This window comes from Salvelinus alpinus, chromosome 30 (genome assembly GCF_045679555.1).
Source record: "Salvelinus alpinus chromosome 30, SLU_Salpinus.1, whole genome shotgun sequence".
Classification (NCBI taxonomy): Eukaryota; Metazoa; Chordata; class Actinopteri; order Salmoniformes; family Salmonidae; genus Salvelinus; species Salvelinus alpinus.
The window spans coordinates 41,081,769-41,108,408 of NC_092115.1; the positions used below are offsets into that span (position 1 = coordinate 41,081,769).

At 43.1% G+C, this 26,640-nt stretch overlaps 1 protein-coding gene across 3 annotated transcripts in view; it reads left to right on the forward strand.

The window, feature by feature from the left end:
- Positions 1–3,488: 3,488 nt before the first annotated feature.
- Positions 3,489–26,640, forward strand: part of LOC139560508 (solute carrier family 26 member 6-like) — a 29,886-nt gene continuing 6,734 nt past the window's right edge. For all 3 annotated transcript variants that reach the window (XR_011671963.1, XR_011671962.1, XM_071377368.1), the window contains exons 1-16: positions 3,489–3,965; positions 6,734–6,873; positions 7,683–7,793; positions 7,921–8,261; positions 8,657–8,809; positions 9,436–9,518; positions 15,891–16,038; positions 16,445–16,558; positions 16,656–16,733; positions 16,811–16,906; positions 17,295–17,401; positions 17,979–18,048; positions 19,375–19,467; positions 21,055–21,165; positions 21,932–22,063; positions 26,179–26,385. Coding sequence is in view for 1 of the 3 variants with exons in the window: in XM_071377368.1 (XP_071233469.1) it covers positions 3,826–3,965; positions 6,734–6,873; positions 7,683–7,793; positions 7,921–8,261; positions 8,657–8,809; positions 9,436–9,518; positions 15,891–16,038; positions 16,445–16,558; positions 16,656–16,733; positions 16,811–16,906; positions 17,295–17,401; positions 17,979–18,048; positions 19,375–19,467; positions 21,055–21,165; positions 21,932–22,063; positions 26,179–26,385 (2,124 nt within the window). In the remaining 2 variants the exon portion in view is untranslated. The remainder of the gene's footprint in view (positions 3,966–6,733; positions 6,874–7,682; positions 7,794–7,920; positions 8,262–8,656; positions 8,810–9,435; positions 9,519–15,890; positions 16,039–16,444; positions 16,559–16,655; positions 16,734–16,810; positions 16,907–17,294; positions 17,402–17,978; positions 18,049–19,374; positions 19,468–21,054; positions 21,166–21,931; positions 22,064–26,178; positions 26,386–26,640) is intronic.

Here is a 26,640-nt window from a genome sequence, read left to right on the forward strand (position 1 = left end):
ACTCAAAACAGATCATCAAAAAGGCAGTTGTTTCAAAATTCTAAGCACATTTTCAATTGACTAAGTACAACACACAAAATCATACAGTCCCCTTTTCACCAAACTTAATCAGTGTTTCATCTAGAAATACGTTTCACATTGCAACACATGTTCATATAAAGTACATGCTTTTCACAATAAAATGCTCACATTACTTTTGACATGATTGTCTTCTCATTTGTAAAAAAAAATACATGTTAAAACCATTTCCTGCAATTCTACACTGTTTCTTCACAGGAGGAATCCATATGTATGAACAGAACACATATAATTTTCTTAGGTTCTGCCACAATAAATCATATTGAACTGGGGTACTCAAATAAATTCAAAAAGTAAAGAAAAAAATATGTGTGTATTTACCTTTATGCCAACAGTGCCAACAATGCCTCATTCATCATTACCATTACAGATAACAAATCCCAATTGATAAACTGCTCAATATACTGTTTATTCAGTCAATAAAAAAACAAATGTCATTTAAGATTGATTTATTGAAACCGTAATATCAGCTGGTTATATTGTAGATATATATTGTTGCTTGTAGAAGCCTATGGCTGTGCAATGACACAGCCAGCCATGTTTTGTTCATTTAGTAGACAGACGCTCCTTATTTCCCAAACACTTATCACAGTCAAGACACACCTATTTTATAGTAAAGAACATGATTTAATATAACAGAATAAAATGGAATAGAATATTTTTCCAAATGGAAAAAGTTGGCAGTGCAAAGTAATGCACATCTCAAAGAGTGATCATTTGAAATGGGGCTCAGTTTGGCAAGTTGAAAGACAGTTTTTCCACAGTTACAAACCAATAATGGTCTTCTTTTCTATATACAGATGTTTGATTTATTTTATTCTGCCTATTCTTTGGAATTTTCTAAATGGGCAATTCCACATTGAACACTGCATGTTGATGAATTATGGCCACAGCATCTGTTTGGCAAGGAATGTAGCTTGTGTATCCCATCAGTTAGATACGTTTTTATAGGCATTTATTTCTGTATGCCTAGTGGATGCTTGCAGAACGCAATTGAGTGAGTGAGACACAGAGGGGAAAGGGAATGTACAGAGAGGAACTTGGCTTGGTTTCTTTTTTTGTGCCCTGCAAAGGCACATGTAATGCCTATGGAACAGCAGAGTCCCAGAAAATTCATTTCAAAATGTGTGATCTCTGGTTTAAGATCGAGTTTTGTCGTCCGTCGAAACTGATGCCCATCCCTATCTCTAACATGTATTATAAGCAGAACTGTTTTATCGAGGTACAAATATCCTGTGCTTTCTCATTTTGCGCATAGGCACAGCATACAGCTTGGCAACATTGTAACCGCCAAGCGGCCACAGTACGCTTCCATATGGGGCTCAGCCAGGACTTACTTCTGTAACTGAATGAAACATTTTAGCAATGTGATTTAACCGATTGATGTTGGGAAAATAGATGGCAAAATGCAGAACGGTATTAAATGCCTGTAAACAACTTGAGGATACATTCTTTTCATAAATTTAATCATGTAATATTATGCGATACAGCAAATCAGACATGACCGTGTTCATCATGGTTCTTACAGGCAAAGTGAAATTACAACATTTTCTTTCAAATGAACCTCTCACACTTTTTTTCATTTTAAACACCAGCAGTGCAACTGGTCCTTTCTAACTGCACTGAACCAAAACAGTGGAGCACTAAGGGTTACACAACTTTCATGTGGGCAAAACCATTTATCTTGAGGCGACAGGGGGAGGGGGTGCAAAATGCAATTTGTTAAATTATTATATCTATTTTAATACCGACTAGCTCAAAACATTACTAATCACTGAAAATGACAAATTACCCAATGGATAATGATACTTTTCTGGTAAAAAAAAAGTGGGTTTACACCCATATTTGAAAATGGGGATGCAGCTGCTCTGTTTGCTCCATCGCTCAGGTGCCTATGTGTATGTGTGTGTGTGTGTGTGTGTGTGTGTGTGTGTGTGTGTGTGTGTGTGTGTGTGTGTGTGTGTGTGTGTGTGTGTGTGTGTGTGTGTGTGTGTGTGTGTGTGTGTGTGTGTGTGTGTGTGTGTGTGTGTGTGTGTGTGTGTGTGTGTGTGTGTGTGTGTGCGTTTCAATATGGTTTCAATATGGTGAACCACACTTACGTGTCTTGTATGAGTATATGAGTATTTCATTACTTTGGTGTGGGTGTGTTTCTATGACTGTGCATGTGTGTAGCCTACATTTCAATGAGTGCTTGTGAATGTCTTGAGTATTACTGTATGATGTGCATGAGTTTGCTTTGTCGTGTCTTTGGCATCATTAAAGGTGAAGACTGTTATTTATCAAATCAATTCCCCGTAATTATTATTACGTGATTAAACTACTCGTGTAACTTTAATTAACTAGGTAGTCGGGGCACCATGGAAAATATTCAGATTACAAAATTATACTTTTCCAAATATAACTCTTCAGATATTTTATTATCTGATCAATTAGTCTTCTATTATGAAGTATTCTTTACCTCACATCATTCTTATCTCAACGTCGTAAATTGTTGGTTATCTGCACAAACCCAGCCTTTACTATAAATCATCCATACACTAATTGGCTTAATCATTTATTTACTAACTAACTAAATAATCACAGAAATGCATAAACAAACAAACTGTAGATATGGTTACAAGGAAATGATAGGGAAGATTCCCTAGTGGGCTAAACCAATATGATGGCTTGTTGGACAAAGGGAAGGGGATGTGGAATGAGAAAGAGCGGGAAAGACAAAATTAATTTATTACACAGTCTATAGTTATATACATTGAAATGCTAATCCATTGAAATGCTAATGAACGGCCGCTCATTCGAGAATAATTGCAAGTACATATTTACGGTGTGTCATTATTGTCTTCTCTGTTGGAATCCGGTCTGTCTGCTGGAGAGTTCATCTGAGTCTCTCTCTCGCTCTTTCTGTTTCCCTGAAGATCAAAGTCTTTCTTGGTTAGAATGGATTCTTCAGAGTACCATTCAGAAATGTTCTCATAGAATAATAGATGTTTCGGCAGTTGTCGGTATTTGCTTCCCAGGTTTACCAAATTTCTATCTGCAGACTAGTAATTCGTTTCTAATGTATCAACACCTACGAAAATGTCAATTTATTACAATCCACATAATAATTCACATTTCCTGTTGCTGCAGGATTATTTGCCTGTCTCAAAGTAAGATCCCATACTGTAACTAACTGCAATGTTGTTGATCCATCCTCTGTTTTCACTAATCACAGTGGTAAATCCCAGCAACAAATAAATGTGTATTTGGGTTTATTTGGCTTTTCTATAACCAGCTAATTTTCTTGGGAACAGTACTATTTAGACAACATGATGCCAAGTGTGTTGTTTTGACATAAACAGCCACTCCTTTCCCTTTTTGCAATATATCACACCTGAAGATATTTTAACCACAAATCTCAATGTCCTTATTCGAGACCGAATTAGTCAGCCAAGTCTCTGTGAGAACCAGAATATCAGGGATTGTGTCCTGCACCCAGATATGAGGAAGGTCCAACTGAGATACAAACAAAGACACAGGAGTACACTCAGACTAGCTTGGAACATAGAGTGGCTTTTTTGTACCTCTTATCAGGGTGTTTAACAGTTTGTTGATAATTGTGAGACCTATGTGATAGGTTTTTGTGAGAGGTTTTTCCTCCGCACACTGTTTCAGACTAGAGGGACAGACAAAGAGACATAGACAGAAAGAAAAGAGAGAGACACACAAAGCAATAAACACACAGACATTCAGCGTTGGAAGACAGCCATGGGAGTTGAGCAGCAGAGGGCTGGGGAGTTTTACGTGGAGAGGGATGTATTGAACGAGCTTTGCTTGGACGAGTTGGCCAGAAGACGGACTCACTCCACCAGACCTCTCCTGAAGGAGCGGGTGAAAGATTCCCTCAGGTAAGATGGTAACATCCCATTGGGCACAAACTGATTGAATCAATGTTGTTTCAATGTAATTTGTCAACGTATTGTGATGTGGAATCTAGTAAAATACATTGGATTTGAAAAAGTAATCAATGTAGACTGATTTAGAGGGTGACATTTCAACAACGGGATTATGTCATGGTAACCAATTTTCAACATAGACAAACCTTGCATAAATGAATCTCCACTTAAATACTCAAAACATTCACTATTGCAATCAAAGTCATTTCAAAGGGTAGATTTAACAGAGCAAATGAAAAGTAAATATACTTAATCAATCATATATCATCAATTATGCTTTTTAGGCCCATGTCTTCAATGGCTATCATTTTAATTCAACCCAGGATTCAACAAGAAAATTGAAAATAGGCCTAGTTTCAAGCTTTGGTTGATTTTACATTAGTAGTAGGTCTCCATCGCAACCAAAAATCAAAGTCAAAGAATAAGCCTAAATCAAATCAAACTTTAAAGTTTGATCTGATTTGGGGCTCGATTCAATCTGTATCACGGAAGTTTAGTATAATACTGGGATTTAAATTTAAAGCCAATGTTCCCGTGTTCGCGGAGACTGCATTCATGATAAATGCTGCATATCTGGGCTCAATCAGAAATGACATTTAAATTTCAATCGCGCTATAGCACTAAACTTGCGCAATATGGATTAAATCAAAATCAAATTTTATTGGTCGCATACACATATTTATCAGATGTTATTGTGGATGTAGCGAAATGCTTGTGTTCCTAGCTCCAACAGAGAAGTAATATCTGACAATACACAACAATGCACACAAATATTATTCCATCCCTTTACATTTGTGTGTATTAGGTAGTTGTTGTGTAATTGTTAGATTACTTGTTAGATATTACTGCACTGTCAGAACTAGAAGCACAAGCATTTCGCTACACTCGCATTAACATCTGCTAACCGTGTGAATGTGACCAATAAAATTAGATTAGATTTGATTTTAAAAATCTCAACGTAAAAGAATAGAAATAAGATATACATAAATATTAGGATGAGCAATGTTGGAGTCTGGAGTGTATATATATACTTTATATATATACAGTGCATTCGGAAAGTATTGAGACCCCTTGACTTTTTCCACATTTTGTTATATTACAGCCTTATTTTCCTCATCAATCTACACACAATACCCAATAATGACATAGCAAAAACAGTTTTTTTGACATTTTTGCAAATGTATATATTTTTTAAATATATATATCACATTTACATAAGTATTCAGACCCTTTACTCAGTACTTTGTTGAAGCACTGTTGGCTTTTCCACATTTTGATAATGGTCCACGGACCTTCTCACAAGTGGACATTTTGTATCAAATCCCCATTTTGGGGTAAAGAGTTAGGAGTTCGCCATGTGAAATCCTTTGTTCTCGCTATGTGTCTCTTTCTGCATGGCCAGGGGGAGAGAGTCTCCTCCAGGAATTTACGACCTGAGATGACAGAACCTGGGTGTAGGAGAGAGAGCGAGAGAGAGAGAGAGAGAGAGGGGGTGAAGCCACTAGCTATACCCAAAAACGGCCATGTCATGACATCTGAGACCAACCACCCAGACAGCTGATGAAACTGTGGGTTTGCACAAATCTAGAGTGTTCTTGCCTTCAGCAAGCACAATAATAAACACAGTTACATTAGTTTGTAAGATAGCATTAACTTTAGGGTATTTACTGTATTAAAAAGTAATAGTCTCGTCTACCAGCCGGCTCTTCCTTTGTCAAGACGTCTGGTTTCACAATACCTCAGAATGGGACTTGACTGGGAGTCAATGGCAGAAGCGGCAAAAACAGTTGCTGGTTGTAAATGGCTGATCGCAAAGTTCATCACCATGTAGTGCAACCCATAGAACAGGGATCATCAACTAGGCGGATGGTCGGGGGGCCAGAACATAATTACAAGTCAATTTGACCGCAAGAATCCCAGACAGAGTTAATATTTGACTAAAACATAATAATTTCAAAACTTTCTTGCATTTTTACATAATCATGTCACTCTACTATGAGTGGGAATACTTGGGAACAGATTTCAAAAATGTAAATCACTTGGAGCTGATTTCCTGGTGTTTTTACAGTCTTTTGTGTCTAATGACATAAGACAATTTTGGGGGCCAAATAAAACCACTCGTGGGCCAAGTTCGTCCAGTAGGCCGTCAGTTGGGGAACCCTGCCTTAGAACCTCTTAGAACATTGTGGACTTCAAACCGCGAGCAGCGCAAGTGATTTATACAAAATCTGAGCGTACACATCTTATTAATAGTTTGATATGCTCAAACTCAGAATCAATTGTGCTTCCCCAAAAGAATATGGTCAATGTGATAGAACATTTATTTTAATTGCTGAATTTCGCCTTTTTTCAAAATCCTATGTAGGCTTACTCCCTCGATTTTAACTACAGCCCTATGGTACAGTGTTACGAGGCTCTATGTTCCACCAAAGGAGAGGAAACCTGGTACTGAATGGCCACCATGTGTGCTGGCTTATGTTCCAGCCTAGCTGTAAGACTCCTGGTTAGTTTAATTAGAAGTGTAAGAGATGGAATGGAACAAAACCCTGCACTCACTGTGGCACTCAAGGAGCTGAGTTGCCTGCATGCCCTATCCACCAACTTCAACTTCAACACACAGCAGACACATATCTGTTGTCACAAATGGATAACAAAAATGTATTATTCTTTTCTCCACTTCTCCACCTCTCCACCACTCCAACTCTTCCCCCTGTGTTCAGGTGTTCAGTGCCCAAGCTGAAGCGTTCTGTGCTGAGCTTTGTACCTATCCTGTCATGGCTGCCTCGTTACGCAGTGAGACAAGACGCACTGGGAGACCTGATATCTGGCATAAGCATTGGCATCATGCACCTGCCTATGGGTCTGTACCACATCTACTGTTTGAACACACACACAGGGCCCAATCCTAACTTGAAATTGAGAACACATGGTGGGAAAAGTACTAAAGTCATACCTGACTAAAATGTATAGAAAATGACTCAAGTAAAAGTGAAAGTTAACCAGTAAAATACTACTTGAGTAAAAGTCTAAAACTATTTATTTTAACATGTACTTACTATAAGTACAATTGGGGAAAAAGTACCAATTGCTATACTTGAGTATAAGTAAATATAAATGCTATGAATCAAATTCCTTATATTAAGCCAACCAGACAGCAGCATAAAAAAAACTCCAACAATCTGACATAATTTACAATTGAAGCATTTGTGTTTAGTGAGTTCGCCAGATCTGAGGCAGTAGGGATGACCAAGGATGTTCTCTTGATAAGTGAATAAATTGGACAGTTTTCATGTCCTGCTAAGCATTCAAAATGTAACCAGTTCTTTTGGGGGTGAAGGAAAATGTTTAAAAAGTACATTGTTTTCTTTAGGAATGTAGTTGAGTAAAAGGAAAAGTTGCGACAAATAGAAATATTAAAGTACAGATAGGCCTACCCATATAAATTACTTAAGTAGTACTTTACACCACTGAGTACTTAGTTACTTTAAGTCACTGCATGTAACCACATGTGAATCTTTCATTGATACCAATGCTTGAGGTATGTGAAAGCCTGATTTACACAAGTTGATCTCAAGTTAGTGTTGCATCTCTTTGGGCTGAGAATACTATATGATAACTATCTATTTTGTAAAGACTATGAAGACTGACATTTCTGTAATGTTTCCCCAGGTTTGGCCTATGCTCTCCTGGCCTCTGTGCCCCCAGTGTATGGCCTCTACACTTCCTTCTACCCTGTACTCATGTACTGTGTCTTTGGCACCTCCAGACACATCTCCGTAGGCAAGACAGAGTGTGGAAGGGGGGAAGGAGAAAGAGAGAGAATTTTTTAATATCATTTGCTCAAAGGAATATGCTAATGATTTCACTAACATGATCTTGTGTGTGTAATGTGTGTGTGTTCCCTCAGGCGCATTTGCTGTGACCAGCATCATGATAGGCACCACGACAGAGAGGCTGGCCCCAAACAGTAACTTCATGACTCTAAATGGAACCAATGGGACTGAAGTTCTAGATGTAGTAGCCCGCGATGCCCTCAGAGTACAGATATCAGCCAGCACCACTTTACTGAGTGGGATCTTTATGTTTCTGCTGGGCATGATTCGGTTTGGTTTTATGGTGACGTTCCTCTCGGATCCCATGGTACGTGCTTACATGACAGGAGCAGGTATACATGTGGTACTTTCCCAACTCCCAAGCCTCTTTGGGATCCGCGTTGGACGCTTCACAGGACCGCTGTCTCAGGTCTATGTGAGTGCACACAACACATCCACACACAGAAACAGATGATTCATACATTCAAAAGTTGAAAATGTTTTCCAACATCTGTATGCAGAAACTCTCTCTCTCTCTCTCTCTCTCTCTCTCTCTCTCTCTCTCTCTCTCTCTCTCTCTCTCTCTCTCTCTCTCTCTCTCTCTCTCTCTCTCTCTCTCTCTCTCTCTCTCTCTCTCTCTCCTATTCTCTCTGTCTTCTCTTCTCTCTCTCTCTCCCTTTTCTCTCTCTCTCTCTCTCTCTCTCTCTCTCTCTCTCTCTCTCTCTCTCTCTCTCTCTCTCTCTCTCTCTCTCTCTCTCTCTCTCTCTCTCTCTCTCTCTCTCTCTATCTATTATCTTCTCTCTGTCTTCTCTTCTTTCTCTCTCTCTCTAGCTCCTAATAGATATCTGTAGACATCTGCCAGAGACTAACATTGCGGCCGTGGTGGTAACTCTAGTGGCCTTGGCGGTCCTCATAACGGTCAAAGAACTCAACATTTACTTTGAGAAGAAAATGCCTGTGCCTGTTCCAATAGAACTCATAACAGTAAGTCCTCTACACCAGGGTTAACCAACCTCGGTTATTACTGTGTAGTGCTAGGTCAAAAACAAACACGTGGACCAAGTTTGGGAAACCATGCTTTACATCTAACACCTCTCTGTGTGTTTCTGTTTATTTGTCACACAATCATCCTCAAGTCTTTGGCGTCTCATTCCTGTCTCTCTCTTTTGGTCTCTTGAACGACACTTCTAGTGAAAACCACTAGAGGGAAACCTGTCCCCATGGCTGATAGGAGAGTAAGGCCAGAACGTGGTTCATCACTATCATATGTCCCAGTTCAATGTCCCAGTTAAATGTTCCAGTTTATTGTTCCAGTTTAATGTTCCATATTTGCACATCATTTTGTAATTTCGTCAAGAGGAGTGAATGTGTCTCTCTGTGTGCATGTGCGTGTGTGTGCCCAGTCAGTCACATTGATCCATTAAAATATGGTAAAGTGATTAGTTATGTTAAATATTTGGCCTGTATTTGTGCATGGATTCCGAACACAGCAAAGCCACACAGGGTCTGAAATAATGATTTACTCACAAATACACATGTACACAACAGGACAGGCGATGTTGTGTTTCTGTGAGCATGGTAACTTATGCGTGTCTATGTGTGTGTTACAGATCATAGGAGCAACACTTATCTCTTACTACTGCAAACTGCGCAGCCTATACAAAGTGGCCGTCATCGGACAGATCCCCAAAGGGTGAGTGTTTATGAGTGTGTGTGTGTTTATGCGTTATTGTTTGTGGATGGGTGAGGAGTTCTAAGATCAGTTGAGTCCACAGGAGAAGAGGAGAGGAAGAGGGAAGATGGGAGAAGGTGATATGGTGTAGATCATTGGGAAAGAGTCATCCTATTCGCCTTGTTCTGGAACGTCACAGTGATCGCGGCGAGTTAGTTGCAATTGTGTTTCTATTTCCAGGCAACATTCGTGCAAAGGCTGGCGCATGCAAAAGTGGTACTTTTAGTTGAGAGCTTGATAGTTTTACACTTACAGAACCGTACAAAATCCTAAAATTGGTCAACATGACAAACATATGTTCAGTACGAGGCTGTCTCAACAATTGGATGAAGAGGAGGCAGTTTTTACAGCAATGTTTTGAACACCAACCTCTACGTCGATCTGAATGTACCTGTGGAGCCCCTGCATCCACCTCCTAAAGACGCGGAGTCTTTGTGGCTCTGCCTCAAAGCGGTGGACTTGACACACCAACTCCTGATGACACTGATGAAGCTGAAGCTCAATTTGCTGCAGCAGTAACTAGCAGAGTGTTGTCAGTCGAGTGATTAGTTATTGGATTGACATGATGGAGGAGAATCTGAGGGAGTACATTCCATGGCTGCCATCGGGAGACCATCCGTGCTACAATGCAACAATGTTTTAACGACCACCTCCCAGGAACAACCTGCATTATTGACTGCTCAGAAACTGCTTTACAGAAGTGAAAGAATCTGGATTCAAGGGGAGAGTCATTCAGCCATTACTACGCCCAGAACACTATCAAGTACCTGGTGGCCATTGATGTTCATCTCCTCAGCATATGGAGGTAGATGTAGCGACATCGGATTCTGGGTTCCTGGAGTACCTCTGTCCAGGTGATGAGGTCATGGCTGACCGGGGCTTCACAATCCGTGATCTGCTACATGAGAGGAAGGTCAAATGAACAATTGCAGCCTTCACAAAAAGAGGCGCGCAGCTGTCAGAGGGCGACACCACATGTACAAGACGGATAGCTAACGTGAGGGTTCATGTGGAACGCGTAATTCAAAGGCTCAAACGGTTTAGATTCATCTCACAGACAGTGCCAATCAACCTCTCATCTAAAATGGACAAAATACTTTGCTACCCTGTGTAACCTGCGTGGTGATATCATTCGTGAAGATGCTGAATGAACTGACCAGTCAAATGGCATTCACAGGTTCGATATCATACATACTTCTACAGAGCTGCATATATTGTCACTGACAATCTGCCTGCCTGATGCTCCTCAACAATAAATGGCAGCATGTGTGTAAAGTAGAATGCCTTCAAACTCAGGACAGCCTCTGCTGGCCCATGGGGTTGTAGTTGGGGTGTGCCCTCCACCACCTTCACATCACAGGTTGTCCCATTGAAGACATCATCCAGAGAACCACAGCCATTCCCCTTGACAGGACACTTGATCTCCAACAGCTCCTTGGAGTTCAGCACTCACTTCTCATCTGTCCAGGCTATGCCAGTTAGCCCATTGGACACTGCATTCTGCACCTGTGATATAATGTTTGTTAGAAAGAAAGACATTCAGAGAGAATCCCATTATTAACAATTGTGTGACTGAGGACTATGTGTGTCACGCCCTGACCTTAGAGATCCTTTTTATGTCTCTATTTTGGTTGGTCAGGGCGTGAGTTTGGGTGGGCATTCTATGTCTGGTGTTCTATGTTGTCCTTGTTTTGTATTTCTATGTGTTTGGCCTGGTATGGTTCCCAATCAGAGGCAGCTGACAATCGTTGTCTCTGATTGAGAACCATACTTAGGTAGCCTGTTCCCACCTGTGTTTGTGGGTAGTTATTTTCTGTTTAGTGTGTGTCGTCACCTTACAGAACTGTTCGTTTGTCGTTTTTGTTGTTTTGTTCAGTGTTCAGTTGTTTAATTAAAATAATGAACACTTACCACGCTGCACCTTGGTCCTCTTCTCCTTCTCCCGACGACGTTCGTTACAGAACTACCCACCACCAAAGGACCAAGCAGCGTGGAAGGATGGACTCCTGGACATGGGAGGAAATATTGGACGGCAAGGGACCCTGGGCACAGTCGGGGGAGTATCGCCGTCCGAAAAAGGAGCTGGAGGCAGCTAGAGCAGAGTGGCGACACTACGAGGAATTGGCTCGAGGTAACGGGCACGAGAGGCAGCCCCAAACATTTTTTTGGGGGGAGGCACATGGGGAGATTTTGGCGGACTCAGGTAGGAGACCTGAGCCAACTCCCCGTGCTTACCATGGCGAGAGAGTGACTGGGCAGGCACCGTGTTATGTTGTGAAGCGCACAGTGTCCCCAGTGCGCACGCATAGCCCGGTGCGCTACATCGCAGATCCTCGAATCGGGCCGGGCTAGAGTGGGCATCGAGCCAGGAGGGATGATGCCGGTTCAGCGCATCTGGTCTCCAGTGCGTCTCCTCGGCCCGGGGTATACTGCACCAGCCCTACGCACGGTGTCCCCGGTTCGCCAGCACAGCCCAGTGTGGCCTGTTCCAACTCCCCGCACTTGCCGGGCTACAGGGGGGGTCCAGCCAGGACGAGTTGTGCTAGCTCTGTGCTCGGGACCACCAGTGCGCCTCCACGGTCCAGTGTATCCGGTGCCTCGGCCAAGGACAAGGCCTCCTGCATGTCTCCCCAGCCTGGTGAGTCCTGTGCCTGTGCTAAGCTCTCACCCTCCTGCATGTCTCCCCAGCCTGGTGAGTTCTGTGCCTTCTCCCAGAGCCAGGCCTCCTGTGTGTCTCTCCATTCCAGTGATGATCCATGGCAAGAAGCCTCCGGTGATGATCCATGGCACGAAGCCTCCAGTGATGATCCATGGCAAAAAGCCTCCAGTGATGATCCATGGCACAAAGCCTCCAGTGATGATCCAGGGCACGAAGCCTCCAGTGATGATCCATGGCACGAAGCCTCCAGTGATGATCCATGGCACGAAGCCTCCAGTGATGATCCATGGCAAGAAGCCTCCAGTGATGATCCATGGCACGAAGCCTCCTGTGATGATCCATGGCACGAAGCCTCCTGTGATGATCCATGGCACGAAGCCTCCAGTGTTGATCCATGGCACGAAGCCTCCAGTGTTGATCCATGGCACAAAGCCTCCAGTGATGATCCATGGCACGAAGCCTCCTGTGATGATCCATGGCACGAAGCCTCCTGTGATGATCCATGACACGAAGCCTCCAGTGATGATCCATGGTACGAAGCCTCCAGTGATGATCCATGGCAAGTAGCCTCCAGTAATGATCCATGGCACGAAGCCTCCAGTGATGATCCATGGCAAGAAGCCTCCAGTGGTGATCCATGGCACGAAGCCTCCAGTGATGATCCATGGCACGAAGCCTCCAGTGATGATCCATGGCACGAAGCCTCCAGTGATGATCCATGGCACGAAGCCTCCAGTGATGATCCATGGCACGAAGCCTCCAGTGATGATCCATGGCACGAAGCCTCCAGTGATGATCCATGGCAAGAAGCCTCCAGTGATGATCCATGGCACGAAGCCTCCAGTGATGATCCATGGCAATAAGCCTCCAGTGATGATCCATGGCACGAAGCCTCCTGTGATGATCCATGGCACGAAGCCTCCTGTGATGATCCATGGCACGAAGCCTCCAGTGTTGATCCATGGCACGAAGCCTCCAGTGTTGATCCATGGCACGAAGCCTCCTGTGATGATCCATGACACAAAGCCTCCAGTGATGATCCATGGCACGAAGCCTCCAGTGATGATCCATGGCAAGTAGCCTCCAGTAATGATCCATGGCACGAAGCCTCCAGTGATGATCCATGGCAAGAAGCCTCCAGTGGTGATCCATGGCACGAAGCCTCCAGTGATGATTCATGGCACGAAGCCTCCAGTGATGATCCATGGCACGAAGCCTCCAGTGATGATCCATGGCACGAAGCCTCCAGTGATGATCCATGGCACGAAGCCTCCAGTGATGATCCATGGCAAGAAGCCTCCAGTGATGATCCATGGCACGAAGCCTCCAGTGATGATCCATGGCAAGAAGCCTCCAGTGGTGATCCATGGCACGAAGCCTCTAGTGATGATCCATGGCACGAAGCCTCCAGTGATGATCCATAGCACGAAGCCTCCAGTGATGATCCATGGCACGAAGCCTCCAGTGAGGATCCATGGCACGAAACCTCCAGTGAGGAGTTATGGCACGAGTCCTCCAACGAAGGACGTCAGTCCGGAGCCTCCAGCAACGCCCTCCAGTCCGGAGCCTCCAGCGACGCCCTCCAGTCCGGAGCCTCCAGCGACGCCCTCCAGTGACGCCCTCCAGTCCGGAGCAGCCAGAGTCTCCCTCCTGTCCAGAGCAGCCATAGTCTCCCTCCTGTCCGGAGCAGCCAGTCTCCCTCCAGTCCTCTTCTCCTTCTCCTGACGACGTTCGTTACAATGTGATCAACTTAATCCAAACACATGTTAGTTTCATCATAAATTTACCTTGCTAGTGTTCCCAATGAGATGAGACCACTTATACTTACCATGCTTTAGGCATTACCCCCAACCACAAGGATATTTTACAAACCTTATTCACCCAGAAAAACAATAACACTAAAGAAATACATGTGACGTTGACATGTCTAAATTAATGTTATACCCTACTCACCTGGATAAACCTCACCTGGATAAACCTATCTTGCTTCACCAACATGAGATTTGACATGATGCTTACCGATTCCCCACATTAATACAGAAGTTCAGTTGATCCACAAATACATGTTAACTTAACCAATAAATCTTGACATTTTCAAGTCAGCCATCTCTACTGATCCATTGTTGGATACAAGTACCCAAGCAGAGTGGTAAGAGCTGCTTGATTGGCTGGGCTGAACATCGGCCTTAAAAAATCCCAATCCTTTTACCTCCTCCTGGTGAAGAAGAACTCGGCCCACCTTAACACCGTGGAGGTAGTGATAAGACTCTGTACTCTTGTAATTTTTTATAGTGGAACCATCCACTCCCAAGGAGAGCATGAAGTAATTAAAAATGTCCCCATACGTCCTCCACCCAATTATTACTCATGGACGGATGGGGTACGGTGATACCATCCGACCTCCGAAGAGCCATTTGTGTGTGTTCCCAAATGTCAGCCATGTTTTGTTTTTGTTTATTTTTAAGATGTGTTAATGATGCGTCTTTTTTAAATTATTAGCTGGCTAACGCTCTGAGGTAATTCGCTAGCGTTGACAGAAGTTGTGAAAGGGAAACACAATCACGTTCGAATGGAACTGGGTCGAGTGGGCCGGGCTAAGATTCCAAGAACACAGGATGAGATGTTACTATCCTTTGTGCAAGCACTTCCAAGAGTTCATGAACAGTGAGCCTGGTGAAATTTGGGGAGCGCATCGTCAGTAGTGTACCTTTGGTTCCTAGGGTGTTTCGGCCTTTCACACTATACACCCTCCCCAAAGGCGGCCAGCGACAGGGTGATCAATCCTACGCTTGCGTCCCATTCCCAATTAGTCATAGTAGTTGCCTTGTTGTTGATAGCCAACATCCCATGGGACTATGCATGGCAGGGGCGTCCTTCTCCCTGAGTCAAGCATTGTTGACCGCATACCTCCTGGCCCTCTCACTTCGGGGCCCAGCTGGGGTCTTTCTAGATAAGAGGCTAGATAAGGCTACATAAGGCGAATAGATAAAAATGTAAAAGTCAGATAAGGAAACACAGATACAGTGAGCAGAGAAGTGTGTTGACAGTGAAACCATTATCAACAGCCAGTAAATGTCAACCTGTTTCATCAAGATTTGCGAAGGCAGTAATGGACACGTGTTTGAGCTGATTCTGCATGGTCTTCAGATTGCAGGACTGCATAAGACAAAAGTTACAGTAAGAAGTGGCTACTGCTACTGCTCAATATCAGCTGTTGTAGGCAGCTTATCTGAATGGAGGAGACAGCATTCATATGCGTGATCATTGTCACTGGTGTAAATTCATAATTTCATTCTTTCAAGTATCAAATCATTTTCTTCATAACAATGCTTTACCTCAGGTAGCCTATTGGTCCTTTATCACTATGTTTAGGTTACTTTGAGCCATCATAACTTAGCCTGCGCATGGATACACAATTAAACCCCAACGTAATTATTTGTTTGTGTACATGTTTCAACACTTGTTACCAGCAGCAAGAGTCAAGGGGATGTGTTGGGCAAGGAGGGGTCTGGACGAGGCAGTAATCAATGAGATACATTTTGACAGTGTCTTTGAACCACATAATTCTCCTCTATCCCTTCCTCCCGCTGTCCGCATTAATCTCTCCCTCTCTCTTCCTCTCCCTTTCTCTCCACTCCTGTCTTCTCCTCTTCACCTTTCCTCTCTATCCTTAGAATACAGCCTCCCAGGTCACCTGACATTAGTATGTGGGGTTCGGTAGTTGGTGATGCATTCGTAGTAGGCATAGTGGGATATGCCCTTAACATCTCCTTGGGAAAAATCTTCGGCCAAAAACACGGCTACAACGTGGACAGCAACCAGGTGGGACATGCACGTACAAACACAAACACACACACACACACACACACACACACACTGGCATGCAGGCAGACCATCAGAGACACGTGCTTGGGGTTGTTTTGCTCTGAAGGAGTGAGACAGGAAGGGAACACACAGTGTCTGTACCAGCTTACAGCTCTCTGGTCCTGAATGTTTAATGGCCGACACGCTCTGCTCAGTCAAGTATAAAGGAGAAGTACACCAGGAGCAGTGAAAAAAATTCTGAATATACCACTGAATAAGCACTAGGACTTATTTACTGGGGGTGGCCACAAGTAAATAAACCCCAATTTAATTGCGCCTCTCCATTCTTTTAATCTTCCCCCTCTCTTTCACTCTCTTTCTCTTTTTCTCTCTCACTCTCTTGGTCTTCTTTCTCTCTTTCTAGGAGATGGTGGCACTTGGTCTCTGTAACATAGTGGGAGGATGCTTTCAATGCCATGCTATTGCTGCTTCTCCGTCCCGTACCCTCCTCCAGGATAGCACTGGGGGCAAGACACAGGTATACAACTCATGCATGCACATACACGTATCTCCACTTGCTAACATTTACGTACACGTACACACTAACGGATGTGTGTGTTTGTACATTTTGTCAGGTTGTGGGGCTGATTTCTTCAGTACTTGTGCTGATCTTCATTCTGCAACTGGGGTCACTATTTGAGGAGCTACCCAAGGTATCTATCTCTCCATCACCTCCACGCCAGCCAAACACAGACAACACTGATCTGATGAGTGTTTGTGTGTCTCCTAGGCTGTCCTGGCCTGTATAGTGCTTGTGAACCTGAAAGGCCTTTTTATGCAGTTTAAAGACATTCCTGAACTCTGGAAGAGCAATAAGGTCGACCTGGTGAGCACTTTTATTTTTTATTTATTTTACCTTTATTTAACCAGACAAGTCAGTTAAGATCAACATCTTATTTACAATGACGGCTTACCCTGGTGACGCTGAGCCAATTGAGTGCAGCCCTATGGACTCCCAATCCCAGCCGGATGTGATTCAGCCTGGATTCCTACCAGGGACTGTAGTGACGCCTCTTGCACTGAAATGCAGTGCCTTAGACCGCCGCGCTACTCGGTAGTCCGAGGGGCGAGTTACACATTTATACACTTCATAGTTATATCCTAAAACATGCATCCTAACTTGAGATTAACTTATATGACTCAAATGGGGTTTCGGAAACCCTGATTCCTGGGTATTCCCCATACTGATTACCTGTGTCTCTGCTGTCCCCTAGCTGGTGTGGTTGGTAACGCTGGTGTGTACTATCTTGCTGAACCTGGACATCGGCCTAGGTGCATCCATCGGCTTCTCTATGCTCACTGTCATCTTCAGAACACAACTGTGAGTCTGAATGTATTGTATTTGTATTTATTAAGGATCCCCATTAGCTGCTGCCTTCTCTTCATGGGGTCCAGCAAAAGGAAGGCAGATTATACAATTTTAAAAAGTGTGTTTGTGTGTATGAGTGTGTGTGCATGAGCACACATATTTGTGTTTGTTTGTTTTCTTATGAGAGAGAGTAAGAGAGATTAATCCTTCTAAAACAGTGGCATTCAAACTTTTTCAGAGGGGGACGCATTTTTTAAAGATGATACATCCTTAAAATTGGTTCATTTACATTTCTACATCAACAAATAACCTTCATTACATTTTAATCTCTTACCGAAAAGAAAAGAAACCAGTAAATATTTTCTCAAAAATGTTATATATTGTCCCATACAAAAATGAAATATATTGTCCCATACAAAAATGTTATATATTGTCCAATACATAAATGTTATATATTGTCCCATACAAAAATCTGTACTCGTATTATTATAATTTTTGGGGCGACCCTATTGGTCGCGACTCTTTCTTCCTCTTTCTTCATAAAGTAGATAACATCCATTCTCTCTCTCTCGCGCTCTCTCTCTCCCAGGCCGCGGTACTCTATCCTGGGGCATGTTCCTGGGACTGAGCTCTACCTGGATACAGACACATATGAGGAGGTGAGATGGAGGAGTTTACAGTTTTCTTTGTATCGCTTTAGTGCAATTTTTACAATTATTCGGTACATTTTGACAACTTTTAGTACAAAACTCAAAACAGATCATCAAAAAGGTAGTTGTTTCAAAAACTCTAAGTACATTTTCAACTGACCAACTACAACACAAAATCATATAGTCCCTTTTTCACCAAACTTAATCAGTGTTTCATCTAGAAATACGTGTCTCACATTGCAACACATGTTCATATAAAGTATTTGCCTTTTACAATGCAATGCAGAGTTCACACTGCTTAACTAAAATTGCGTTGGCCAATACAGTAATATATGCCAATTACGCAGCAGACACTTTCAATTTTTTAATATATTTTTTTATTTTTTATTTTTTTTCTCCCCTTTTTCTCCCCAATTTCATGGTATCCAATTGTTAGTAGTTACTGTCTTGTCTCTTCGCTACAACTCCCGCACGGATTCAGGAGAGGCGAAGGTTGAGAGCCATGCATCCTCCGAAACACAACGCAACCAAGCCACACTGCTTCTTAACACAGCGCGCATTCAACCCGGAAGCCAGCCGCACCAATGTGTCGGAGGAAACACCGTACACCTAGCGACCTGGACAGCGTGCACTGCGCCCGGCCCGCCACAGGAGTCGCTAGTGCGCGATGAGACAAGGATATCCCTGCCGGCCAAACCCTCCCTAAACCGGACGACGCTAGGCCAATTGTGCACCGCCCCATGGGCCTCCCAGTCGCGGCCGGCTGCGACAGAACCTGGGCTCGAACCCAGAGTCTCTGGTTGTGCAGCTAACACTGCGATGCAGTGCCTTAGGCCACTGCGCCATCCGGGAGGCCCGTTGCAGACACTTTCATCCAAAGTGACAACATCTTTGGTTTGTGACCACAGTTGGAATCGTACCCAGAGCTCTGGTGTTGCTAGTGCCATGCTCTTACAAACTGAGCCATGTACAGGACAACTACAATACAGAAGTACAATACATTACTGTAAAATACAATACATCATTACAATACAGGTGAAAGATTTATGATTGCCATCCCCATGAGCGTACCACCTCATGGATGAGGCATGCAACGATTTCAGTGGTTGTGTCGTGAACAAACAAGATTAATGCACAATGAAAGGTTTTGAATGCAAGACTGTCCATGTTACAAGTGTTACCAGTTTAGAGCTTTGTACTAAGAGTTTTGGAAACTCATCACATACTTTTGAAAATACGACCAAAGCAAGTGGGTTATTCAACAGTGGGTTTTAAAACAGTTTTTATATGACCATCTATTGAAGTCCCCTGTTTGTGTGTTGGTTTGTCCCACAGGCAAAAGAGATACCAGGTATCACTATCTTCCGTTCCTCCACCACAATGTACTATACCAACGCTCAGCTATACCTGGATGCACTGCAGGACAAGGTAGTGTGATTTTTTATGACCGGTATAAGCCCACACCATTCCAACACAGAAAATCAGCTTTTTAACATATTTAAAACAATTCTAAAGGAAAATGATTTCACTCATATTGTAATTAATTATAGGTCAAATCTCATTGAAATCTGTAAACACTGGGCAGTTGCTTTAAATACACACATCAGTAGTCACATGATTAGTACAATTACCCAATTGGAAACTTGCTTTACTATAAGGGCAATATTGGTCACACCTTTTTTACAGTTGTTATTACTCCGAAACACAACCGCACTGCTTCTTAACACAGCGCGCATCCAACCCAGAAACCAGCTGCACCAATGTGTCGGAGGAAACACCGTACACCTAGCGACCTGGTCAGCGTGTATTGCGCCAGGGCCGCCACAGGAGTCGTTAGTGCGGCCAAACCCCCCCTAACCCGGACGAAGCTAGGCCAATTGTGCACCGGCTGCGACAGAGCCTGGGACTCCCATTCCCAGACGGATGTGATTCAGCCTGGATTCCTACCAGGGACTGTAGGAAATGTCCTTGTTTTTGAACTGTACCAGGGACTGTCGTTTCAATCCACAATGGAACCCTTCAACTGAAGAACCATATCTCAGTTTTGGAACATTTTGGTGATATGGTGTAGTTGTTTAGTCAATATGAATCATCCAGAGTCTTGATACTACACACAGACTATAAGCAAGTAGCCTAGTGGTTAAGAGCGTTAGGCGAGTGACCAAACGTTTGCTGGTTTGAATCCCCTATCCAACTAGGTGAACAATCTGAAGATGTGCTCATGAGCATGGAAGCCTAATTGCTCCTGTAGGTCAGTCACTCTGGATGAGAATGTCTGCTAAATGAGTTAAATGCACAATACATTAATGTCAGTTGAGAACTCTGAACATTCCAGAAAATAATAAGATCAGCACTCATCTGAAAAGAAAAATGCACATAGGGTTTTTTGGATGAAGTGTTCTACTAGGAATATTCAGAGTTGATGACAACGCAAAGACTGTCAGTGAACTTGAGACAACGGCATGCCATATTAGGCTGGCTTCACTTGCTCGTGGGAAGTCGTAAGTCTGACGTGGATGTGTTCAAGTGCTTTTGAACTCTGAACAATTCTTCAACCAATAAGATTTTAGATAGCTTGATAAGCTTGCTAACTTGTTATTCTGACTTGGATTCGGGGTCATTCAAGTGAAATTTCCCACTGGGAACTAGGAGCTTCCGATAACTCCGATAGCATGTGGACATGGCATTAGGCCATGAAACACGTTGATTGGCCAGTGAGTGACCATGCCCTCGTCACACCTACAATCTTTTTATTCATCAAAACCCAGTCCTTTTGTGCCACTTCCACCTCACGCTCATAATTCCCTCTGTGAAAATAGCACAACTATTTCTGACACACCCCTGTGGTTGAAAATGTGTTATTAGCAATTGTGGTTGGGTGCGGGTGAACAAACAGCTGACCCACGTATGACTAGTGTTTGTGTGTCATTCTCTCAATAGCCCTCTTTCTCTGAATTGCTTTCTCTCTCCTTCACTCTCTTTATCTCAAGCGCTCCGTTTCATTTTCTAACACAGAGTGGAATTGACATTGGAATGCTGCTGATGAAAAAGAAGAAAAGAGACACCGAAGAAAAGAGGAAAGACATGAAAGAAAAAAATAAAGCCAAAAAGGAGGCAAAAAAACAGGTATAATACACACACGTCCAACACATGACACTTTATACAGTGTGTGCAAATGAGGTAAGATTAGGCTGTGGTGGCGAAGTAATTACAATTTAGCAATAAACACTGGAGTGTTAGACGTGCAGAAGATGAATGTGCAAGTAGAGATACTGGGGTGCAAAGGAGTAAAAAAGTAGTACACAGTGTAGTATGAGATCTTCAGTTTCTTGGCAATTTCTCACATGGAACAGCCTTCATTTCTCAGAACAAGAATAGACTGACGAGTTTCAGAAGATAGGTATTTGTTTCTGGCCATTTTGAGCCTGTAATCAAACCCACAAATGCTGACGGTCCAGATACTCAATTAGTCTAAAGGCCAGTTTTATTGCTTCTTTAATCAGGACAACAGTTTTCAGCTGTGCTAACATAATTACAAAAGGGTTTTCTAATGATCAATTAGCCTTTTAAAATGATAAACTTTGATTAGCTAACACAACGTGCCATTGGAACACAGGAGTGATGGTTGCTGATAAAGGGCCTCTGTTCGCCTATGTAGATATTCCATAAAAAAATCTGCCGTTTCCAGCTACAATAGTTATTTACAACATTATCAATGTCTACACTGTATTTCTTATCAATTTGATGTTATTTTAATGGACAAAAAATTTGATTTTCTTTCAATAACAAGGACATTTCTAAGTGACCCCAAACTTTTGAACGGTAGTGTAGGTCTAACAAACACACACAAAAAATCACACTGTTAGTGACCTTGTTTCTCTTCCCTTCCCAGAATGGTGTGAATGGATACCTACCCAACAGAACATTCCATCCAGAGGAAAAGGGGGATGTAGAGAAAGGTTCCCTAGACCTGAAATTGAACCAGACGGCCATTGCCCTAGTTGACCGACCCATCAACGGACAGGTGTGTAGTGTGATGTACTACAGTATAGTGAGGCATTTAAGCAAAACAATTGTGTAGATGTATGTACCCTGAAAAGATTCAGATATGGAGCCACCCCAGAGTTGGCCCCTGGGGGTGTGGCAGCCATTTTTCTAAATGGCAGCATATGGCAACAATATTATACATTTTAAACTGATTGTTTTGAGATAAACACACCAAATCTGGCACAGAGGTAGATTTATGTAGCTTGAAAATATTTACATCTGGAGCCACCACACATTTGGCACCTGGGGTCCATGATGGCTATCTTACAAAATGGCCACTGTCGGTAATAAAATGTTACAATTCTGAGGGCCTTTTTTGAGATACATACACCACATTTGGAACAGAGGTAGATTAATGTACCCTGGAAAGATTTAGAGATTGAGACATATATTTAAAAACAACAGAGCTAGATTTATGAACCCTGAAAAGACTTAGATATGGAGCCACCACATATTTGGCCCCTGGGGGTCATGGCATCTTACACAATGGCCGCTGTTGGTAATACAATGTTACAGTACCGAAGGCCTTTTTTTAGATACACTTACAGAAGGTGCCATATAGGTAGATTCCTAGGGGCATGCAGGTGGGCAACCCAGCTATATTGTATATAAAGAGTTCTACATTATTATTATTATGAGATTATTCTATGGAGGCTGTGCTTTGTCTGTGTGTATATGTATGAATATTTGTGTTTTTGATGTTTCATCTTTGACATTTGTTTCTAAACCTTACCCTTGGGAATTTATAAAAAAAGGTGGGAAGGAAATAGTGCTGGGGAGAGTTAAATTATTGACAGGCTGGCTGTGCAATCTCGCTGTTCTACTGGTCACTCTTGTGGCGGTCGATGGGCTTGTCGGCCCGGGTGGCTTGGGCTGGTGGCAAGAGTCTTGGACCCTTCTATTCCTGACCAGTGTCATATGGTTGGACCCATTCTGGTATGTGTGTGCATGGGGGTGTGTGTGGGGGGCGGTGTGTGTGGGGGTGTGTGTGGGTCTGCTTGTCCACACGCATAAACATGGACTGAGTATGCTCGAGGGTAATGTGGCTCCCTGTATCTTTGTGGCAGCCGTCTTACAAAATGCATTAGACCCCAATTAGGCTAGATGTTATAGTGTATGTTATAGTGAAGAGACCCTTGTGTGCATCTCCTAACATTTTTGTAACATGCCTGCCATTGGTTGATATACAGCATTGGTTGATGTGCAGCATACACTTGAATACAGAGATTCAGGTCAGGTCCAAGGCCAGGAGTTTATTTTGATTAGTAGCCACTAGTAAATTAGCTGGTTAGTGTCAGGGCTTTTGATGCTGTACTCATCTCTTTCTATTCTGTGTATGGTTCCACTGACCCTGTAATTCTTTTTTGAATTATGATTTTAGAGGTCCATGAGGGTGCATGAAATACACATTTACCTGATGCTGTCTCAAATCAACAGTTAACAGCTAAATCCATGTCAGACTAGGCTCTGTTATAGACTTGAATTTCTTCCAATTGCAGTCCATTATAATCAGCTGGAATTAGAAAAACTGGTTGAAATTAAAATATTTTGCTTGACAGGCACATTTCATAATCTGAGATAATAGTCCACAGCATTTGTGAAATATTTCAATGGCTGGGATATTTTCCAAAGTAGCTTAATGGCCATTTGTTAAATTCTCATGTGGTAGGACGTGAACCCCGGTCTCCCGCTCCGGGACCAAACGTCTTAACCAGTAATCCAAAATATTATTCTGTGTTTGGCTGAGGGTGGTTTTAACTCACTTCCACTGCATTCATCTCAGAAAATGTATTTATTCTACAATTTGGCCTACTGTAATATACTATGTTACTGTTACAATTTTTGGTTTTCAGGTGATCCAGGGCAGGAATTATAGGCCAAAAGTATACCAATCAAAGAAGTATAGGCAATAACTTTTTGTAGATTAAAGTTTTGTAAAGTAGTGGTACAGTCTGCAACCTTTTAGTAAAATGTCTGTCACGGTCCAGGGGCCAAATCTATGATGGGTCTATATCTAAATCTTTTCAGGATACATACATCTTCCTCTGTGCCAAATTTGTTTATCTAATATGGTATTACTGACAGTGGCTTTTTTGTAAGATGGCCGCCACAGCCCCCAGGGTCCAATCAATTAATCAATCCCTTCTTACATCAGCCGATGTCACAAAGTGCTATACAGAAACCCAGCATAAAAGCCCAAACAGCAAGCAATGCAGGTGTAGAAGCACGGTGGCTAGGAAAAACTCCCTAGAAAGGCCAAAACCTAGGAAGAAACCTAGAGAGGAACCAGGCTATGAGGGGTGGCCAGTCCTCTTCTGGCTGTGCCGGGTGGAGATTATAACAGAACATGTTATAGGCCAAGATGTTCAAATGGTCATAGATGACCAGCAGGATCAAATAATAATAATCACAGAGGGTGCAACAGGTCAGCACCTCAGGAGTAAATGTCAGTTGGCTTTTCATAGCCGATCATTCAGAGTATCTCTACCGCTCTTGCTGTCTCTAGAGTTGAAAACAGCAGGTCTGGGACAAGGTAGCACGTCCAGTGAACAGGTCAGGGTTCCATAGCCGCAGGCAGAACAGTTGAAACTGGAACAGCAGCACGACCAGGTGGACTGGGGACAGCAAGGAGTCATCAGGCCAGGTAGTCCTGAGAGATGGTCCTAGGGCTCAGGTCCTCCGAGAGAAAGAAAGAAAGAAAGAGAGAAAAAGAAAGAGAGAGAATTAGAGAGAGCATAGTTAAATTCACACAGGAGACCGGATAAGACAGGAGAAATACTCCAGATATAACAGACTGACCCTTGCCCCCGACACAAACTATTGTAGCATAAATACTGGAGGCTGAGACAGGAGGTGTCGGGAGACACTGTGGCCACGTCCGACGATACCCCCAGACAGGGCCAAACAAACAGGATCTAACCCCACCCACTTTGCCAAAGCACAGCCCCCATACCACCAGAGGGATATCTTCAACCACCAACTTACTACCCTGAGACAAGACCGAGTATAGCCCACAAAGATCTCCCCCACAGCACAAACCCAAGAAGGGGGCGCCAACCCAGACAAGAAGATCACGTCAGTGACTCAACCCACTCAAGTGACGCACCCCTCCTAGGGACGGCATGGAAGAGCACCAGTGATTCAGCCCCTGTAATAGGGTTAGAGGCAGAGAATCCCAGTGGAGAGAGGGGAACCGGCCAAGCAGAGACAGCAAGGGCGGTTCGTTGCTCTAGTGCCTTTCCGTTCACCTTCACACTCCTGGGGCAAACTACACTCAATCATAAGACCTACAGAAGAAATTAGTCTTAAATAAAGGCTAAAAGGTTGAGACCGAGTCTGCTTCTCTCACATGGATAGGCAGACCCTTCCATGAAAATTGAGCTCTTGGAGAAATTCCTGCCTCCAGCTGTTTGCTTAGAAATTCTAGGGACAGTAAGGAGGCCTGCGTCTTGTGACCGTAGCGTACATGTAGGTATGTACAGCAGGACCAAATTGTAAAGACAGGTAGTAACAAGCTCATGTAATCAGCCCTAGCCTTAACAGGAAGCCAGTGTAGAGGCTAGCACTGAAGTAATATGATACAATTTTGGGAATCTAGTCTAGATTCTTGCAGCCGTTTTAGCACTAACTGAAGTTTCTTTTTGTGCTTTATCCGGGTAGCCGGAAAGTAGAGCATTGCAGTAGTCTAACCTAGAAGTGACAAAAGCATGGATTCATTTTCCTGCATCATTTTTGGACAGAAACATTCAGATTTTTTCATTGTTTGGTAGTCCAAATCTGTGGTGGCTCCATATCTAAATATTTTCATGCTAGATAAATCTCTGTGTTTTTCTCAAGATAGACCTTCTGATTTGTAAAATAGTGTTATCGTATTTGGCTATTTAGAAAAATTGCTGCCACGTTCCCCCATGGGCCAAATCTAGGGTGGCTCCATATCAAAATCTTTTCAGTTTACATAAATCTACCGCTGTGCTAAATTTAGTGCTTCAGTACAACCTCCAGGTGCACCTAGGCTAGCCCATAATGCTTTTGAAATGTGTATTTTATCAGAGCAGAGTAAAGATTGAAACTCTGTCTCTCTGTCAATCTAAGGTGAACTGGGCCTTTGAGCAGCAAGGTAACGGGTTCGACCAGGACTCTAAAACTGGTATTCATGGCGATGATCACATAACCCAGACGTCCAGTACCGGAGGAGAAGGAGAGATGGGGAGGAGCTCCGTCAACGACACACACACCATCATCCTGGACCTATCCACAACCAACTTTGCTGACACGGCCACTGTGAAGACGCTGAAAAACGTATGTGTGTGTGTGTGTGTGTTTTTGAACGATGGTGATGAAGGAGTGTGGTTTGAGCGCAGAGGGGATGGAGAGGAGACAAGGAAAGTGTGTGTGAGAGAGAAAGAGGTTAGGTTAACAGATGTTTTCAGAAATGTGTTATTTTTTAGTTTAGTCTCTTATTAGTCTCTTATGTAACATTGTTTGCAGTCGCTCACCTGTGTGGCCTTGTGCTTAAAACAAACAAAGGTCTTGTGTTCTGTGAGTTGGCAGGCC